General features: G+C 32.9%; 1 protein-coding gene across 1 annotated transcript; it reads left to right on the top strand.

The window, feature by feature from the left end:
- Positions 1-9,282: 9,282 nt before the first annotated feature.
- Positions 9,283-16,658, top strand: LOC132191544 (Leucine-rich repeat protein kinase family protein). The gene is made up of 10 exons (XM_059606631.2): positions 9,283-9,571; positions 9,851-9,972; positions 10,223-11,729; positions 12,529-12,662; positions 13,392-13,632; positions 13,879-14,084; positions 14,155-14,207; positions 14,615-14,726; positions 15,841-16,125; positions 16,309-16,658. Exons 3-9 carry the CDS (start codon positions 10,388-10,390, stop codon positions 16,111-16,113), a joined length of 2,361 nt encoding a protein of 786 aa, XP_059462614.1. The 5' UTR covers positions 9,283-9,571; positions 9,851-9,972; positions 10,223-10,387; the 3' UTR covers positions 16,114-16,125; positions 16,309-16,658.
- The last annotated feature ends 351 nt before the right edge of the window (positions 16,659-17,009 follow it).

The following is a 17,009-nucleotide window of genomic DNA, read 5'->3' as shown; positions in this document are numbered from 1 at the left end:
TTCATAATAGGGTGTTGATGTAGCTCTTTTTAAGTAACAATGGTTTAATTGTATTTTAATTTGAGATTTTCTATATAAATGATGGTTGTATAACAGTGAGAAATGATCTTAATGTTTTATATTCAATCATTATGAAATTTTCTCTTCTCTTAGAAAGCTTTATATATTGATTGAACGAAATCCTTCATATTTTATGTGATTATATGATTGATTATTATACAACAATTTTAATTGACATATGATCAATAGGATTTGATAGGCCATGCCTAGGGAAGACGAATTTGTCTGCACCCTAGTTTAGTGTAATTTAGGTAGACTATTCTTACTAACCTAAAATGAGTGATGCTTATCCATTGATTGTATGTAACTGATTAAGATATTTGATAGTCCATATCTAGGAAAGATGGACCGTACCACATCTAGAGGTTAGGTAGACGGTCCGTACTAACAAAAGATGGATTATACTTATTTCTAATTGATAAGTGCTAGAATATTCATATTTTCAGCCCTTAACTTGCATGTTTTAATCCTTTAGTTTTGGTTAATTAGGCCATTTTACTTCATTTTTGTATTTTCTTTGTTTTATAGGCTTTCGGAAGAAAATAAAGCGTTTCTGGAAAAATTCCAAGCTTAAAGGGCAAATTGGGAAGATCTAGAAGATATGGTTAAGCTTAACCAATCATGGTTAAAGTTTAATCAAATAAAGGAAAGGATTAATTCGGAATTTCTCAATTTGAAGTCAAATCGGATTGGATGCAAAATTGGATTCTGAATACGTCTCGGTATTTTGGCCATAACTTTCAGCTCAGATATCCGATTGAGGTGATTCAAGCGGCATTGGAAAGATAACTCAAACTTATACAATTCATTATGAAATAGAATTTTCCCAATTCGGAGCGACGCAAGGCCAAAATCACGCCGCAAGATAGGACCGCAATTCTGGGCGAATCCTATTCCGATTTGGGCTTAGGTTTTCTTTAACCTAATTGGGCTTGGACTTAAATCTCCGAAATTCCTAGGATTACTAGGGCTTCTAGGACTCTCCTAAGCCCTATAAATAGACCTCTAAGCCTCACAATTGAGGGGATCAGACGAAGACGCGCCGGGGGCGCCGTTCTTGGTCGCTTTCCGTGTTTTCTGGGTTGTTGTAGCTTGGAACTCGAATTCTTTTGTAAGTTTTTAATTTTAATGAAGTAATTTAGTTTCTTTATGATTTCTTTTGTCATGAGAGGCTAATTCTTCAACTAAGGTTGAAGATGAAGTCTCACCATTGATTAGTTTTATATTTTTATGTTTCGTTCGTACAAATCCGTCGTTTAATGTAATGTATGTTCATTTCAGTTCAATTGTGTGACAAAATTGTGATTGATTGTTGTTTATAAATCGTGAAAATGTTGGATATTCGTTGTGTTTCATCCAACGGATACATCGAATGATTTGATTGAGACTTATATCCATTGTGATTTACGGATACAATGGATGATTTGATCTCAATTGGATATTCGTTGTGATTTGTAATAGAGATGGATTCATCGAATGATTCAATTGGTTTATAAAAAATAATAGAACATATATATAGGGTTTAATTGTTTGTCGGATGCATGAATGAAAACATAAGAATGTATACTTTGATTTGGTGAGGTGAATTCTAAAACTTACTCGTTTATCTTTTGATTATTTTTATTTTATTTAGTTTATGTTAGTTTATTTTCAAAATCAAAATCATTCGGAACTAGGTTAAGATATAATTGATTTAGATAGAAATTAAATTTCACAAACACAATTCCCTGTGGATCGACCTCGCACTTGCACACACACTATATTGCACACGACTTGTGCGCTTGCGAGTACAATTAAATTTGTACATCACTAATTATGATATTTTTTTCACTACTCGAGTGAGACGAACCCTATATCATACATAATATAAATTTCCCTTGTTAATTTATGAATGATCATTGTTATGCGGTTAGTGGTGAAATCAACCCCCTATTTTCTATCACATCACAATCTACTTTTGCTCTATTTTATGCACTTACTTTATAAATCAATAAACAAACAATCATCTTTTAATTAAGTTATTTTTAATTCTGAAGAATTTGATAACAACCCAGTGTAGTCCTTAAGGTTCGGCGCTTATCAGCAATGTTGATGTGGATGTAGTACACTCAACGAACCACATGAATTGTTATTCTTTATAAACTACTGTCAATAAGAATAACTTATACTCACGACTACTTATATAATTAAGTCTCAATTTAGAGATAAATGTGAATTCAAATGTGAAGTGGAGGTCACTTTGATATATTTTTCGAGTGAGATCTTTCATGGTCAAAATTTTGGTGTGTTAGGTGATCACATATAGTATTATGGGAATACTACTCCTCAATAAAGAGTCCATAATCCTTTAATTTAATCAAAGCAGCATGAGATACCCCTTTAAGGTAGATTTAATAAAAATTGATTATTGTAAATCTCTGACCGGAGCATTTTGGTAAAAATTACTAAACTCAAATTGTATTAAAATGGAAGAGATTTCATAAGTATAGGAATAATCAAGAAATAAAATTGAGGAAAGTCTACATACCTCCATCAAATTATCACCCAATTGACAATACCCTCCCAAACTTTCAATTGTGATAATATTCCTCCCAAACTACTAAAAATTGTCAATGTTTCCCCCAATGACAAAACGACACTTAGTAAAATAAAAATAAAAATAAAAATGGTTAAATACTAAAAATTCTCCTAGGGTTTGAACTCTTTATTTTTTTGCCCTTTAAGTTTTCATTTTTATCATAAGAGGTACCTGTAATTTTTATAAAGACGAAAATTGTACCTCCATTAAAATTTCATTTAAAACTTAACGGAATGCCACTTCAGCACCAATCACATTATGCCACGTGTCATATAATTACTTCTTTATTTAAAAAAAAAATTAAAAATGTTAAAAAATTACATTTTTTCAAAAAAAAAAAAAAAAAAAAAAAAAAAAAGGAAAAAAAATTAAAAATTTTGGGGGCGGCTACGCCATTTGCGCGGGGGGGGGGGGGGGGGGGGGTGGTGCGCTGCACAGATTTTTGGGGTGGCCGAAACCACCCCCAAAATTGCCAGCTTGACGTTTGCTAATCTAGGATCCATAATTGCCAGCTTGATGTTTGTGTGGGCAGTGTTTCAGCAGTACGTTCCTTATCAGCTCCAACACAACATCGAAAAATACAGTCAAATGTTGGTGAGATTCGTTTGTCCTTACATCCAAATTAGGTTCGACGAGCTCAGAGCTCAGTGGAGACTATGATATCTTCCGGAACGAAGCTTACACTGCCATCCAAACCTACCTCAGCTCCAGGTCTTCTACCCAGGCAAAGAAGCTCAAGGCCGACATAGCTAAAAACAGCCAATCTCTTGCTTTTCGCATGGATGACCATGAAGAGGTTGTTGATGAGTGATGAGTTTCAAGGACTCGAACTCTGGTGGGCTTCTGGGAAGGAAGTTTCCAGTACACCCTCATTAGTGGGGTTTGGGGTGGTTTTGGCCACCCAAAATCTCTTTGGCCCAAATAGCCAAGAGACACCCCAAAAAATTTTAATTTTTTTTAAATTAAAAAAAAAATAATTATATAACACGTGGCACAATGTGATTGGTGCTGACATGAAATTTCGTTAAGTTTTAGACAAAATTTTAACAGAAGTATGATTTTGGTCTTTATGAAAACCACATGTACCTCCTGTAATGGAAATGAAAACCTAGTAAGTAAAAAATAAAGAGTTCAAACCCTAAGGAAATTTTTAGTATTTAACCAAAAAAAAAAACCCTCCCTCTCTCTAAAAAAATATAAAATTTTCGTTTTTAAAACAAAATTAAAAAAAAAAAAATCGTTTTGTTAAATAAAAATTTCCATTTTTTAATTTATAGAGATATTTTTGTCTTATTGATAAATTTATAGGAGCGTTTTTATCTTTTTGTTAGCCTTGGGGAGACATTGACAATATTTTTGTAGTTTAGAGAGACATTGTTATAATTAAAAATTTCGAGAAGCATTATTAATTAGATGATAATTTAAGAGGGCTACATGAATTTTACTCAATAAAATTTTGTACTTGGACTCCACTTTTGGCCTCGAGTAGCATATTCCTCAAGTTTTCTCTGGAAAATGATTTTTTCATTTTAAATTTATTCCATTTAGTGCATTTAGAAGGGTAAAATTGTCTAAATTTTTTTGAGATTAAAATTTTTGGACAATACTACCTTTCTAAATACACTAACCAAGGAAAATAGAAAAAATTTAAAATAGAGAGGATACTTTTCTCAAGTCTCTTATATATTTTCTCCGCTACTACCAGCTTCTTAATTTGTAGGTAGTGTACTGTTTAGCCAACGTGGAGACTGCTAGATCTAGGTCCAATGTCTCTACTGTGTTCACCACCAGGCATCCATTTCACGAAACATCGGAGTGGTGTCTCCCTACTCTACCGCCGCAGGCGTCTCATCAGCAAGCATCCCATTCATAGAGTTGCTTCGTATACAGCCAGCCTTCTTCAAAGGCCTCTTTCTTAGCCTATGAGCTAAAACATTATTCTGCCGGGTTAATTATTTAGATCATTTTCATTTTTTATGCATTTATTATTTCTCAATATATATATATATATATGATTTTTTTTTTTTTCTTTTTTTGAAATAGACTAGGAATTTTTTTTTACATGTTTACATAAGAGTAGGAAGAGAGATTCGAATTAGAGACGTCCACTTTATAAGGCGTGATTTCTAGCCGATTGGATTACCTCTTAGAAACAACTAAAAAATGTTTTTAAACGACGCTAGATGTATAATAATAATAAAGCGTTAGATATGTTTGATTTAAAAGTAGCAATGAATTGTCAATTATGAAGGGTTTGAAGGTTTGAGATTCGTGGGAAAATAATTGAATGATGACAATGAAAGCAGAAAGAAAAAAAAAAGAAGGGAGTGCGATGGCTTAACAGAAATTCCAGCATTACGTGCCCATAAATATAATAAAGCTCTGAATTTCATGTTTGATTCTGTCGCTTTAACAAGTTTCCAACTGCTACCCAACATGATGTAAACTGATGATGCTTTTCCTGTTGGGGGGAGTTGGTGAGTCGGTGACCTCCATTGCCTTGCAATTTCTGGACTATTTTTCATTAATTAATTCAAAAATTATGTAAATTGGATTCACTCAAGTAAAACAAATTGCAATTAGGAAGACGTGGTTTATTATATTTAAAAGAGCAACCCTATATTTTAATTTTATCTTTATTTTACTATAATGATGTGATAGTATTTATTAATTTTTACTTTAGATCTTGAATTATTACCTATTTTTTAATTACGTCTTTTTTTTTTTTTGAGATGTCTGCATTAGAGGAGAGATGAAAATTCGAATTAGTGACCTCTGCTTTATTATGCGTGATCCCAACCGATTGAGTTACCTCTTAAAGACTTTTAATTACTTTTTTAAACTTTAAAAAATGACGTCGATACTTCACATACTATCATTGCGTGTCAAATTAGACGTTTTTTCATTTTTATTTTAAAATATCCTTGAATTATTCAAAATATATAAAAAATAATAATAATAACAATTAAAAAAAAAAAAAAAAAGAAATTAAGAGGGCTAACATAAGAAAAGCGACCCATTTTTGGTGTTTTCAGTTGTTTTTTATTTTAATTTTTTTTTTCAAATGATTTTTTTAGTAACTTTAAGAGTATTTTGAGGAAAAATGATAATAAATAAATAAATAAAATGTTTAATTTTACTTGCGGTGATAGTACGAGAGATTCCAATGTTACTTTTTAAAGTTTAAAGGTACATATTCAAAATGGATAATAGTTTAGGGGTTAAAGTGTATTTTTTCCTTTTTTTTTTTTTTTTTTTTTTTCTTCTAGTATTGTAACATCAGTCAAGTAAAATAAAAGTATTGTGTTTAACATTAATCTATATATATAAATCAGGCTTCCTTTTCACTCGAGCTCAACTTGACCTACCTCTCTGGAAACTGAAAATCAAAGCTTGCAACTTGCACTAAAAGACATGCTTAACATGTCATTCATCTAATGTCCATACGCCACATATAGCATGTGACATGCCTCTTCCATGTGTAATTCACCAAACACATTAAGTTGAAATTGACTAGTGCTTGTTTTCTAGTAAATGAGGTTTGCTTCAACTCACATCCCAAGTTGTAACCAAAATTGGTTGATTTCTTAACCACAACCCTTACCCCAAGCACATAGATAGATATGTAGGGGGAAGCTCTAAATGTTACTCCATAATCCATGTATATTTTTGGCTAGCTAAGATAGCTAAAATAATTATTATTTTAGCTAGTCCTAGCAAAAAAATTAATAAAAAAATAATTCAAAAAAATAAAAAAGAGAAAAACTCCATTCGACTAGTCATTTTAGCTAGAGATTCGACTAGCTACTACTGTACTCGGAAAATTTGTTTAACACGGTAGTTCAACAGTGCAAAAATTAAATTACTAAAAAAATTAATATGACTTTCTCTCCTTTTTGAAAATAGATAAAAATAATATATATATATATATATATATATATATATATATATATATATTTTAAATAAAATAATAAAAGTAGATAACTAAAATAGTGAGTCGGATGTAAGTTCTTTAAAAAACTCATATATATATATATATATATATATATATATATATAATCTTTCACTTAATTAATTTTAACTAAATATTTGCACTTAAAAAAAAAAAAAAAAAAAAAAAAAAAAAAAAAAAAACATTTGCAAGACAAAATATCCAACAGCTATTATTGGTCTATAAGCCTAATGAAAAGTCTTTCACCATTAGTACACCAACACTCGCGCATCTTCATTTATTTCTAGCATTATTAATCACCTACCATTTTGTTCCCTTTTTTCTTTCCTGTGAAATTTATTATTGAATTTTCAACACATCACATCAAAATTTCAGCCAATACCTCCCTTGTTTTACTTACTTTTTCCTTTTATCCCAAATGTATCAGCTTCCCATACATACATGGAATAATTTCCTAGGAATGACAGGCACTTGAAGTCAATGCTTTTTGAATCATTATGGATCCAAATCAAAGAGCTACTCAATACTGTTTTTGGATTGTTCCTCCCATTCATTATATATATATATATATATATATATATATATATATATATTTCATCTTCGACATATTTCATCTTTTTAACTATTAAATTTGTAGATTTGTGTGGACCTCAGATAAGTCAATAGTAGATTATACAAATATAATGGTTGATTTATTAAATTGATAAGAAAATATGAGTCAAACATGAAAAATTTATTGACCCTTAACATATATATATATCCTCAATTTTTATTCATAAGGGACAATAATGCCAATTTGCATTTTATCTAAAATAGAGAGGATTTTTTTTTTTTTTTTTGTTAGGAGTAATTATCTGTGAGGCCTACATTGGATCCCACGTATTTAGTGATAGATTTGCTTACTTTTTATACGGAAATGAACAACATTTTCACTGATAGATTTGCTTACTTTTTATACGGAAATTAACAACATTTTCACTTCATTAGACTGATAACCAATGTGACAATGTTGTATCAGTTCAATAAAATAAAAGCGTAATAAAAGTTGAATATGTAATATTAGTCCTCCCTTATCCGAGGAGGAAGGCCTTTCTAAATCTAAAATGAGAAAAGATAAAAAAAAAATATATAAAAAAACCTACCAATAGAAATTTGTTTTTAATTGAAGGGAATTTATAGTGTATCATAGTTGGCAAGGATTTGAGGCATAGAAGTAACTTGTAAACATGACAATTGACAACACTACTTTTTGCAGCTAGGGCCTAACCTTTCAATTATTTTTCGGCTCAAACACAAATAATAGAGAAATTATAACGCTACAACAAATATTCCGTACGATTGTCATTATTCACTACCCTGTCTTTCTTTTCTTTTCTTTTCTTTTGCAAGAATAATGCACTGCAGACTGCAGAGAGGAGCTGTCTTCTTAAGGAATCTAACACCTTCTCTGCTTTCTATCAAAAAAAAAAAAAAAAAAAACACCTTCACTGCTTCATCATTAAAAAAAATAAAAGAAAGAAAAAAAGCCTTCAGTTGGAACCTAAGTCAATACTTTTCTTTTGAATTTCATCCTTTTTATTTATTTATTTATTCTTTTTCTTCACAAAAGATGGCTAATATGTTTGATAATGGTTTTCAATAGTAATTTTTGGGTTTGATTCAAAATACAAAATACCTTTCAAACATGAACCTCATCATCAAAAATTGATTCTCTTGATACAAAAGCTCTCAACTTTTAACAGTACTTAAAAGCTTAGAAAGACAAGAAAATAAATGGTAAGAACAATCTATGAACAGACAAATTTCTTAAGGATGGAAAATTATAGAAAATAATGAAAGTCTAATTGTGAAAAAGTAAACCAAATCAAGAAAGAACTTAAGAGGGATGGAATTGTTTCGTTGCCAAAAATTAAAAAATCGCTTAAATTATTCAGCATCAGATAAATTCACTCTAGCCAACTACAAGCATTAATCTAGCAGAGCATTCTGTCTCGACTTATAGCTCAAGCGGATTTCTATCTTCACTTGATTCAAGCCATCTTCTACCCGACTTCTAGTGAAACGAGCCAACTTTTATTTAACTTTTAGCGGAGTGCCCTGCACGCCCTCTTTGGTCTACGTCATTATTCTTAAAATTTTGTAGAACAAACAAATTAAAAATCTATCTAATGTCTAGTAGAAAGACAGTCACTTGCTTACCTACGTATTCATAAAGGTTTCATTTCAAGTTAAATATTTATAAAAAATGATATTGATTAGTTTATATTTCCCTCAAATTCTTATGAGAAAAGAAATGAAAGAGCAACTGCCATTGCGGGTATTTTGTAGAAGAAAGAGAAGGAAAGGCGCCAAAAGCAACAGACTGAATAAACAAGGGGCCACCCCATCACAAAGTGACAGGACGACTGAGTGAAGGAAAGCTAGTGCTTACAAGTACCCAGAAAGCGAAAGCTTACATTACAGTCTGTGCCAAACACAGCTTTAAGCCTTTAACCATATATATATATATATATATATATATATATACACATATACACACAGATATTATATATATATATATATATATATATATGTTTTCTTTTCTTTGTTTTTTCTTTTCCAAAATGCAAATAAACTTCGACATTAAATCTGCTGGACACCACAAACAGAGACTAAAGATTTGGTCAGACACAGTGGAATAAAGGTGTGTTCTATTCTCTGCAGGAATCTCTCTCTTTTGCTTTTTCGTCTCCAACTATGGCTTCCCTTTAAGACCTCTGAAAAAAAGAACCAAAACAGTTGCCAAACAAAGTAACGTAGGAAGAGATTATTAATTATCTTATTATTGAGCACAATGGAGTGTCGGTTCATGAAGTAAGCTTTCCAGCAGTTTCTTTTGAAGCCGTGTCACTATATTGCCTTGGCGTGTCCAAACAGAAACTTCCTCCTGGAAAAAAGAGCCTCTTATGTGTCAGTAACATTTAGTGGCCTCTCTTTTGCAGGTTTGTGAATGTGTGGTTGGAATTTTTTTGGGTTTTGTTCAACTGGGTTTAGACTTGCAGAAACTGTGATGTAATATGTGGGTTTTCCTCTGTTGGGTTTTCAATTTGTTTGAATATGAGATCTGCGTTGAAGTGCTTAGCCTGAGCAGGGTATTTGTCTTTTGTTATATTTTTGTTTTTCTTAAGTGTGATTTTGGTGGATAATTTACTTCATTTGGAAGTCAGAATCATGTATTTAGTTGTTTTTTTTTTTTTTTTTTGATTGACTTTTGGTCACAGGACTTGAGCAACAAGTTCTGAGTAGAATTGGCTGAATCTGCTGCTTCTGATTTTGAGAGGAAAAGAAGGCTACATTGAAGAACATTCTGGAAGTCAAAGTGATTTCCATACGCTTGATAGAGGTAAGCTTTCGATAATAAGGAGTGGACTACATTGAAGAACAAATAAAATATATGCAACTTTCTTTATCCATATTTTGTTTTCTAACCAGCAAAACCTTTTTTGTTCATTTCCCATAAGATATTAGATTTATTAGGTTATAATTCTTCTGGTTATTGGGTCCATACTGATGTGTGGGAGTAATTTGATTATATATTTATCTGGATTTTTCTGTTGAAATCTGTTCTTATGTCACATGGCATTTGGTTGCAGGGATATGCGATCTTGGGAACTTGAGCTTCGGTAGTTAAAAAGCTACTAATTTCAGTGCTCTTCAAATGCTTGCTAGAAGATCATAAACTAGTTTTTTTAAGTCTCTGAAAGCTCTCTAATACTACCTGTGCGTTGCCTCTTCTGCTGGTTTTGGATTTACTGCCAATGGCCAAAACGTATCACCATTCTTTGCTTTTAGTTCTTTTTATCTTATTGAATTTTATTAAGCACTCAGAGGAACTGCAATCCTCCCAGGCTCAGACCCTTTTAAGGATTCGGCGACTTCTAAACTTTCCAGTAGTTTTAAGCAGCTGGAGTAACAATACAGATTTCTGCAACACTGAACCAAAGTCATCTTTAACTCTTGTATGCTATGAAGAAAGCATAACCCAGCTGCATATAATTGGCAACAATGGAGCTCCTCTTTTACCTCGGAACTTTTCTTTACACTCCTTTGTAACAACCCTAGTTAAGCTTCCTGACCTGAAAGTTCTCACATTGGTTTCTCTCGGTTTATGGGGCACTTTACCGGGTAAAATCGCACGTTTATCAACTCTAGAAATACTCAATGTGAGTTCTAATTACCTATATGGTTCCATCCCTCAAGAGCTTTCATCCCTAACAAGCCTCCAGACACTCATATTGGATGACAATATGTTTTCTGGTCGACTACCGGATTGGCTGAGTTCACTCCAAATTTTGACTGTTTTAAGTTTGAAGAAGAATTCATTCAACGGCTCTTTGCCAAGTAGCTTGGGTAGTTTGGAAAATCTTAGAGTTCTTGCACTTTCACACAACCACTTTTATGGAGCAGTGCCTGATTTTGACCGTTTGACAAACCTTCAAGTGCTTGACTTGGAAGATAATGCTTTTGGACCACAATTCCCTCAACTTGGCAAAAAATTGCTTACCCTTGTCCTGAGTAAGAACAGGTTTAGGTCTGGCATACCTGCTGAAGTGAGCTCCTACTATCAGCTTCAACGGCTGGATGTATCTTTCAATACATTTGTGGGACCGTTCCCGACTTCACTGTTATCCCTGCCTTCTATTACTTATCTGAACATTGCAGGGAATAGATTCACGGGAATGCTTTTCGAAAATCTATCCTGCAATGCCGAGCTTGAATTTGTGGATTTGTCTTCAAATCTTTTGACTGGAACTTTACCTAGCTGTCTACTGACAGATTCTAAGGAACGGGTTGTCCTGTATGCTAGGAACTGTTTGGACAATGGAAAGAAAAATCAACACCCATATTCATTTTGCCGGAATGAAGCCTTAGCTGTGGGCATTCCTCCACATCAAAAGAAACGGAAAGAAGCTTCTAAAGCAGTTCTTGCCTTGGGTATAATTGGAGGGGTTGTTGGGGCAATTGCACTTCTTGGACTGATTTTATTGATTGTTAGAAGAGTAAATGCCAAGAGAGGAACTATGGTAAAGAAACCTCCCACAAGATTAATAGCGGAGAATGCATCAGCTGGGTACACCTCAAAGATACTTTCTGATGCAAGTAAGGTTTCATCTCTCTCTCTCTCTCTCTCTCTCTCTCTCTCTCAATGTGTCTGGTGTGTGTGCATTTTTGTTTGTGTGCACTAAGAATAAGACTATATGTTCTTTAAGCAGAATAAATAAGCTATTTTATGTTAACCTGTTTATTATTTGCTGTTACATAAGCACATTCTTTTTAGTTCCATCAATTTCCTCTTAATATTTCACTTTCATCATGCTCTATGCAGGAAATTTGGTGATATTCTGTATGAATTGTATTAAGATGATTCTTTCGTTGTTCAATGTTGTAAAACTCAAAATTGACCCTCAACTCTGCCTTGTTGCTCTTTGACCAATACATTCTGGTTTACTAGTTTTACATTGAAATTATATCCCCAACATATAGTTAGCAGAATTATCAGTGACATAATAGAAACTGAAGTGATGTTTTAACTATATCATAAAGAGTTGGTGAGTGCTCATTGGATTTGAAAATAACTAATAGAAAATGCAGCTCTGCATAGAGTTGTGTTGCAAAGAAGTTTTTGTTCAGTCAACCTATCTTTATGATTTTAACATTTTAATCTATAACAATTCTTCTTGACCTCTCTAACTTAACTCGAATTCAAAAGTCTAATTTAAGCTCTCTGAAATGCCTACAGTTTATGTATGAGAGTTCGGGTCATGAAAACCTAAGCAGTTGGACTACAAATTCTGTTTTTCAGTACAATTGGTTCCAGGATCGTACTTTTTAAAAGGGTCAAGCCTTCTTCCATCTTTATCATATATCTAACCTTTGATTTATTGCCCCTTGCCTGAAGGGTATATATCTCAAACGATGAAGCTGGGAGCAGTTGGCCTTCCAGCTTATCGAACCTTTTCATTGGAAGAGATTGAGGAGGCTACAAACAACTTCCACACATCTGCTTTTATGGGTGAAGGGTCTCATGGACAGGTATGCAAAAATCTGTTTTACAATATGCCTCATACTTTCCCATAAAAGCAGCATTCAGACTCTCAAATTTTAGTTTTAAACATGCTTTTTGGGTTTCCTTCTGCTATGTTTTCTACTGCATGCAAACAGAACTGCCTTGATACCTTCTATAATATACATTAAGTTTGCACTATATGACTCCTCTTAGCATATAATTTGCTTTGAGAAAAACAAAAGAATGAATATGACTTATTTTGGTCTCGTAAAGAATTACTTTAATTTCTTCATTTTATTTATAATCTATAATTAAAAGAACTACTATATTTTATGCACTATGTCATTGCATTTATGCTACTATTGTCACTGTTACACGGTCTGCCTTACTCTGCTTCTTGTTTTTGTTCATGGAGCTTGAAAGAGTTTGGCCTTACTTTTCTAGTGTGATTTTTCTGTATTGTAATGAACAATTAGCTTGTTTCTATGTCTTGGTGAATAACATGTCAAATTATTTATATTTAAGATTAGAGAAATGATAGAATTCATTCTATTTTTAACCATCTCCGTAGTGAATTGATGAATCCATTATTGAATTTGTGTAGGGTTCACAAATCTAATGGTTGATCTACTAAGATTTGTAGGATGAGATGAGGAAAATATTGAAGTGAATCATTCCTTTTAAGATTATAAGTGATATTTGATGTGTATTGAATTTCTTAATCTATTTCTGTCCTGCTTTTTACATGTTCTCAGATGTACAGAGGCAGGCTAAAGGATGGTTCTATTGTAGCTGTTAGATGCTTGAAAATAAAAAAAAGTCGCAGCACTCACAACTTTATGCATCATATAGAGCTGATATCAAAACTCAGACATCGCCACTTGGTCAGTGCTCTGGGACACTGCTTTGAGTGTTACTTGGATGATTCAAGTGTTAGCAGAATATTTCTTGTCTTTGAATACATACCAAATGGCACACTAAGGAGCTGGATCTCTGGTAATTTATTGATCTGCACATTAATTTCTTGGGTCAGAAGGCATAGAAGTTACACTACTAGTACTCCCTTTGTATTAGGCTTCATCTTTGATCATATGTAAAGATTATTATATGAAATTGTGAGTCCTCTGAATGAGATTTCTAAAAAATTGCTCTGAGCCGATGAGTCTTCTCTGTCTTGACTTTTTTTTATTTACTTTACACACTAATGTAATGATTGGTCACTACTAAAATTTAATTTTTCAGAGGGACATTCTAGACCACGTCTTACTTGGACACAACGCGTAGCAGCTGCAATAGGAGTGGCAAAGGGCATCCAATTTTTGCATACAGGGATTGTGCCTGGTGTATATTCCAACAATCTTAAAATAACAGACATTTTGTTGGATCAGAACCTTGTTGCAAAAATTAGCAGTTACTATCTGCCTTTAATAACTGATGACATGGGAAAGGTTGTTTTTCTTTCCATTGGGTAGTCTATTCTTTTCCTTAATTAGTACTCACCTCTATTCATCTACACAGGTTGGTCGTGGAATTTCCCGTAGTGGATCCAAAGATCCTGTTCTTAATGCAAGGTTTGTACTGAAAAATTTATATGGTTTTGAGTCGCGCTATAACAGCTCAAAATATATCGTATGAGATGTAAAGATCCATAATATCTGATGAACAATGAACTTCTGTATAGCTTTTGTATCGGGAAACCTATCAGATAGGTATGTGTACACAAGATATGATTCTTCACTGGTTTGAGGAACTCAATGTCTTGTGGTTATTCTCATTTTCATATTATCACCTCAAGTCCATCCTCCCAAAAAACAAAAAATTGAGAAAGAAGGCCAATCGCGATCAGGATTAAGTTCATGTCACTTATATGTGTGAGTGTGTGCGTTTATATATATATATATATATATATATATATATATATATAATCAACAACAATACTGTTTAATGAAATTGTTGTCTTTGAACAATTACTCCACAGGGTTAAACAAGAAGAAAAGGTTGATGTTTATGACTTCGGAGTGATATTGCTAGAAATCATTCTGGGGAGACAATTAACATCCAGGAATGAAGTGGGCATTCTTAAAGATCGGGTGAGAATGGTTCTGTTATTATATTTTTTTTCTTTTTGAAACTCTTTCAATATGCTTTTTATTCAGTGAGATGGCTCTGTTAATTAGAAAATACAAGGTGTAATTAATTGGTTGTGTTGTCAAAAATGTCTTTCTTTTACCTGATGTATTGTATGCATTGGGACAAAAGGAAAATGGTATCTTTTTCATGCCATGATTTGGAAAAATGAATGTACTCATCCTTTTACCCTTCTACCTAATGTTTTGTACAGAGTTGCAGTATTGCCCTTATATAGTTTTGTACTGGAAAACATGATGCATTGTGGACATTGGGATGAGGAAAATGGTATCTTTTTTATGCCATGTCTGCTAGTAGCCTCAAATTTTTACAATAAAATTGAACAATACAGTTTCAATTTAACACGCTCACCTCCTTTTTAAGTCGTCTCTACATCCTTAGCATGCGGAATTCTGTCATACATGTCTTTGTTGCTTGTTAGATTGTTAGAGTTGTTATATTTTACATTAGCTTTGTATTCTTATAGCTTAAGCGTATTCTTGTAATCATGTTATTTTACCCTAATATAAATATGTGCTATGGTGAAGGGACTAGTACCCACTGTCCTAAACCTTTTATTTTTTTACTTTCTTTGTGTTTTCTCTCCTTCTCTCTTTTGAACTTATACAATTTAACTTGGTATCAAAGTAAAGGTCCTGAGTTTGAATCTTATTTCCATCATTCACCTTCCATTTTAATTAAATATTCCACGTGTTAAGTTCACATTTGAGGGAGAGTGTTAGAATAGTAATTAAATCATTAAATTTACCTTTTCATGTCCGCTTAAGCTTTTGGAAAAAATTATAATTTAACATAGATATATGTAATTTTAAAGTGGCACTCCCATATAAAACTTTGGTCATTAGAATCCCAAACTCTTGGTTCCCTCAAAGTTTTGCAGTTAAAATGAACAATTTGGAAAATATTGGTATGGTCCTGCTGCGCAGTTTTATCTCCAAGAGTGGTGTTCCCTTCTGAAAATATATTAGTTGATTTCACTTGCCATGAGCTTTTAGAATATTGGTTCTAATGCAAGTGTAATTATTGGCGATCTCATCGCTCCTGGGAACCATGCAGTTACAAGGATGCATTGCAGCTGATGAAGCCGCTCGGAGGAGCATGGTTGATCCAGCAGTGCACAAGGCTTGCTTGGATCAATCGTTAAGAACAATGATGGAGATTTGCGTTAGGTGTCTACTGAAAGACCCAGCAGATAGACCTTCTGTTGAGGATGTGCTCTGGAACTTGCAGTTTGCAGCTCAAGTCCAGGATGCCTGGTGCGGAGACTCTCAGAGCAGCGACGGGTCTCCAGTCTCGGCTTCACAATCTCGAATACTCACCTTTCGTTAGCGGAACATAGAGGTTCGAATGTTTTTATCTCACGCAATATCTTCTCGTGGATTGCTACTATATGGGTGCAAGCTTGATTGATATGGATGCTTTTACAAAATTGGAAGCATGTCATTTACAACTTAGCTACTTGTTTATAGGATCTTGACATTATAATCAAGTAAAGTGATTAAAACATAAAATCTTCTTCTGCAGAGAGATGAAATTTCCAAGAGGGAATGGGGAAATGACACTGGTAAATCACAAGACTCCATCCAGTAATGTTGTTGGCTTCATTCTCTGTTTTTACTGGCTTGACAAGCATGCTTGATAGGTTCTCAAATCCTTTATTTGTGGAAATGTGTAATCTTCTTAGCCAATAGTTGGAAACAACTGTTTATATAATGTTATTATTCCATGTGAGAAAAAAAAAAAAAAAAAAAAAAAAAAAAAAAAAGATGTCATTTTCATTTACTCTTAAGTTCTCCTTAATGTAAATGATTTTAACCCTCCAGAATCGCCATTAATGGCTTAATAAAGATAAATCAGTGCTGGCAAAGCATGTTTCTCTTTGGGTTGTTCTTATCTGCTGATTGTATTTGGCATGGTATATCAAGAAGACCTTAATGGAGATTAGGAATGAATTGTATATGCTGATGAATTGTTTGGATGATGGGAAAATGAATTGAATGATGTAATGTAAGTAATGGAATTGACTGATTTGAGAGAGTCAATCTCAAGAAGAAGATTTTGAATTATTCTCCAATCATAGCTTCTACAATACACTTATATAGAGATTTTATACAATTGAACTGAAATCTAACAAACTACTGATGTAATACCCCACACTAAATTAGGATTAAGGACACCTTAATTAATGTTTGAGTGTTTATAATAGAGTTGGATTAGTCGCAAAT

The sequence above is a fragment of the Corylus avellana genome, chromosome 10 (assembly GCF_965113065.1).
Source record: "Corylus avellana chromosome 10, dhCorAvel1.hap1.2, whole genome shotgun sequence".
Taxonomy (NCBI): domain Eukaryota; kingdom Viridiplantae; phylum Streptophyta; class Magnoliopsida; order Fagales; family Betulaceae; genus Corylus; species Corylus avellana.
This window is presented reverse-complemented; position numbering and strand designations above follow the sequence as displayed.

What these genes read in the sequence shown, in the direction of transcription:
- LOC132191544 (XM_059606631.2), top strand. Translation starts at nt 10,388, where the DNA reads ATGGCCAAAACGTATCACCATTCTTTGCTTTTAGTTCTTTTTATCTTA. An exon ending in AAAGATACTTTCTGATGCAA is followed by an intron (nt 11,730 to 12,528) that starts GTAAGGTTTCAT and finishes CCTTGCCTGAAG; the next exon opens with GGTATATATCTCAAACGATG. An exon ending in ACTAAGGAGCTGGATCTCTG is followed by an intron (nt 13,633 to 13,878) that starts GTAATTTATTGA and finishes TTAATTTTTCAG; the next exon opens with AGGGACATTCTAGACCACGT.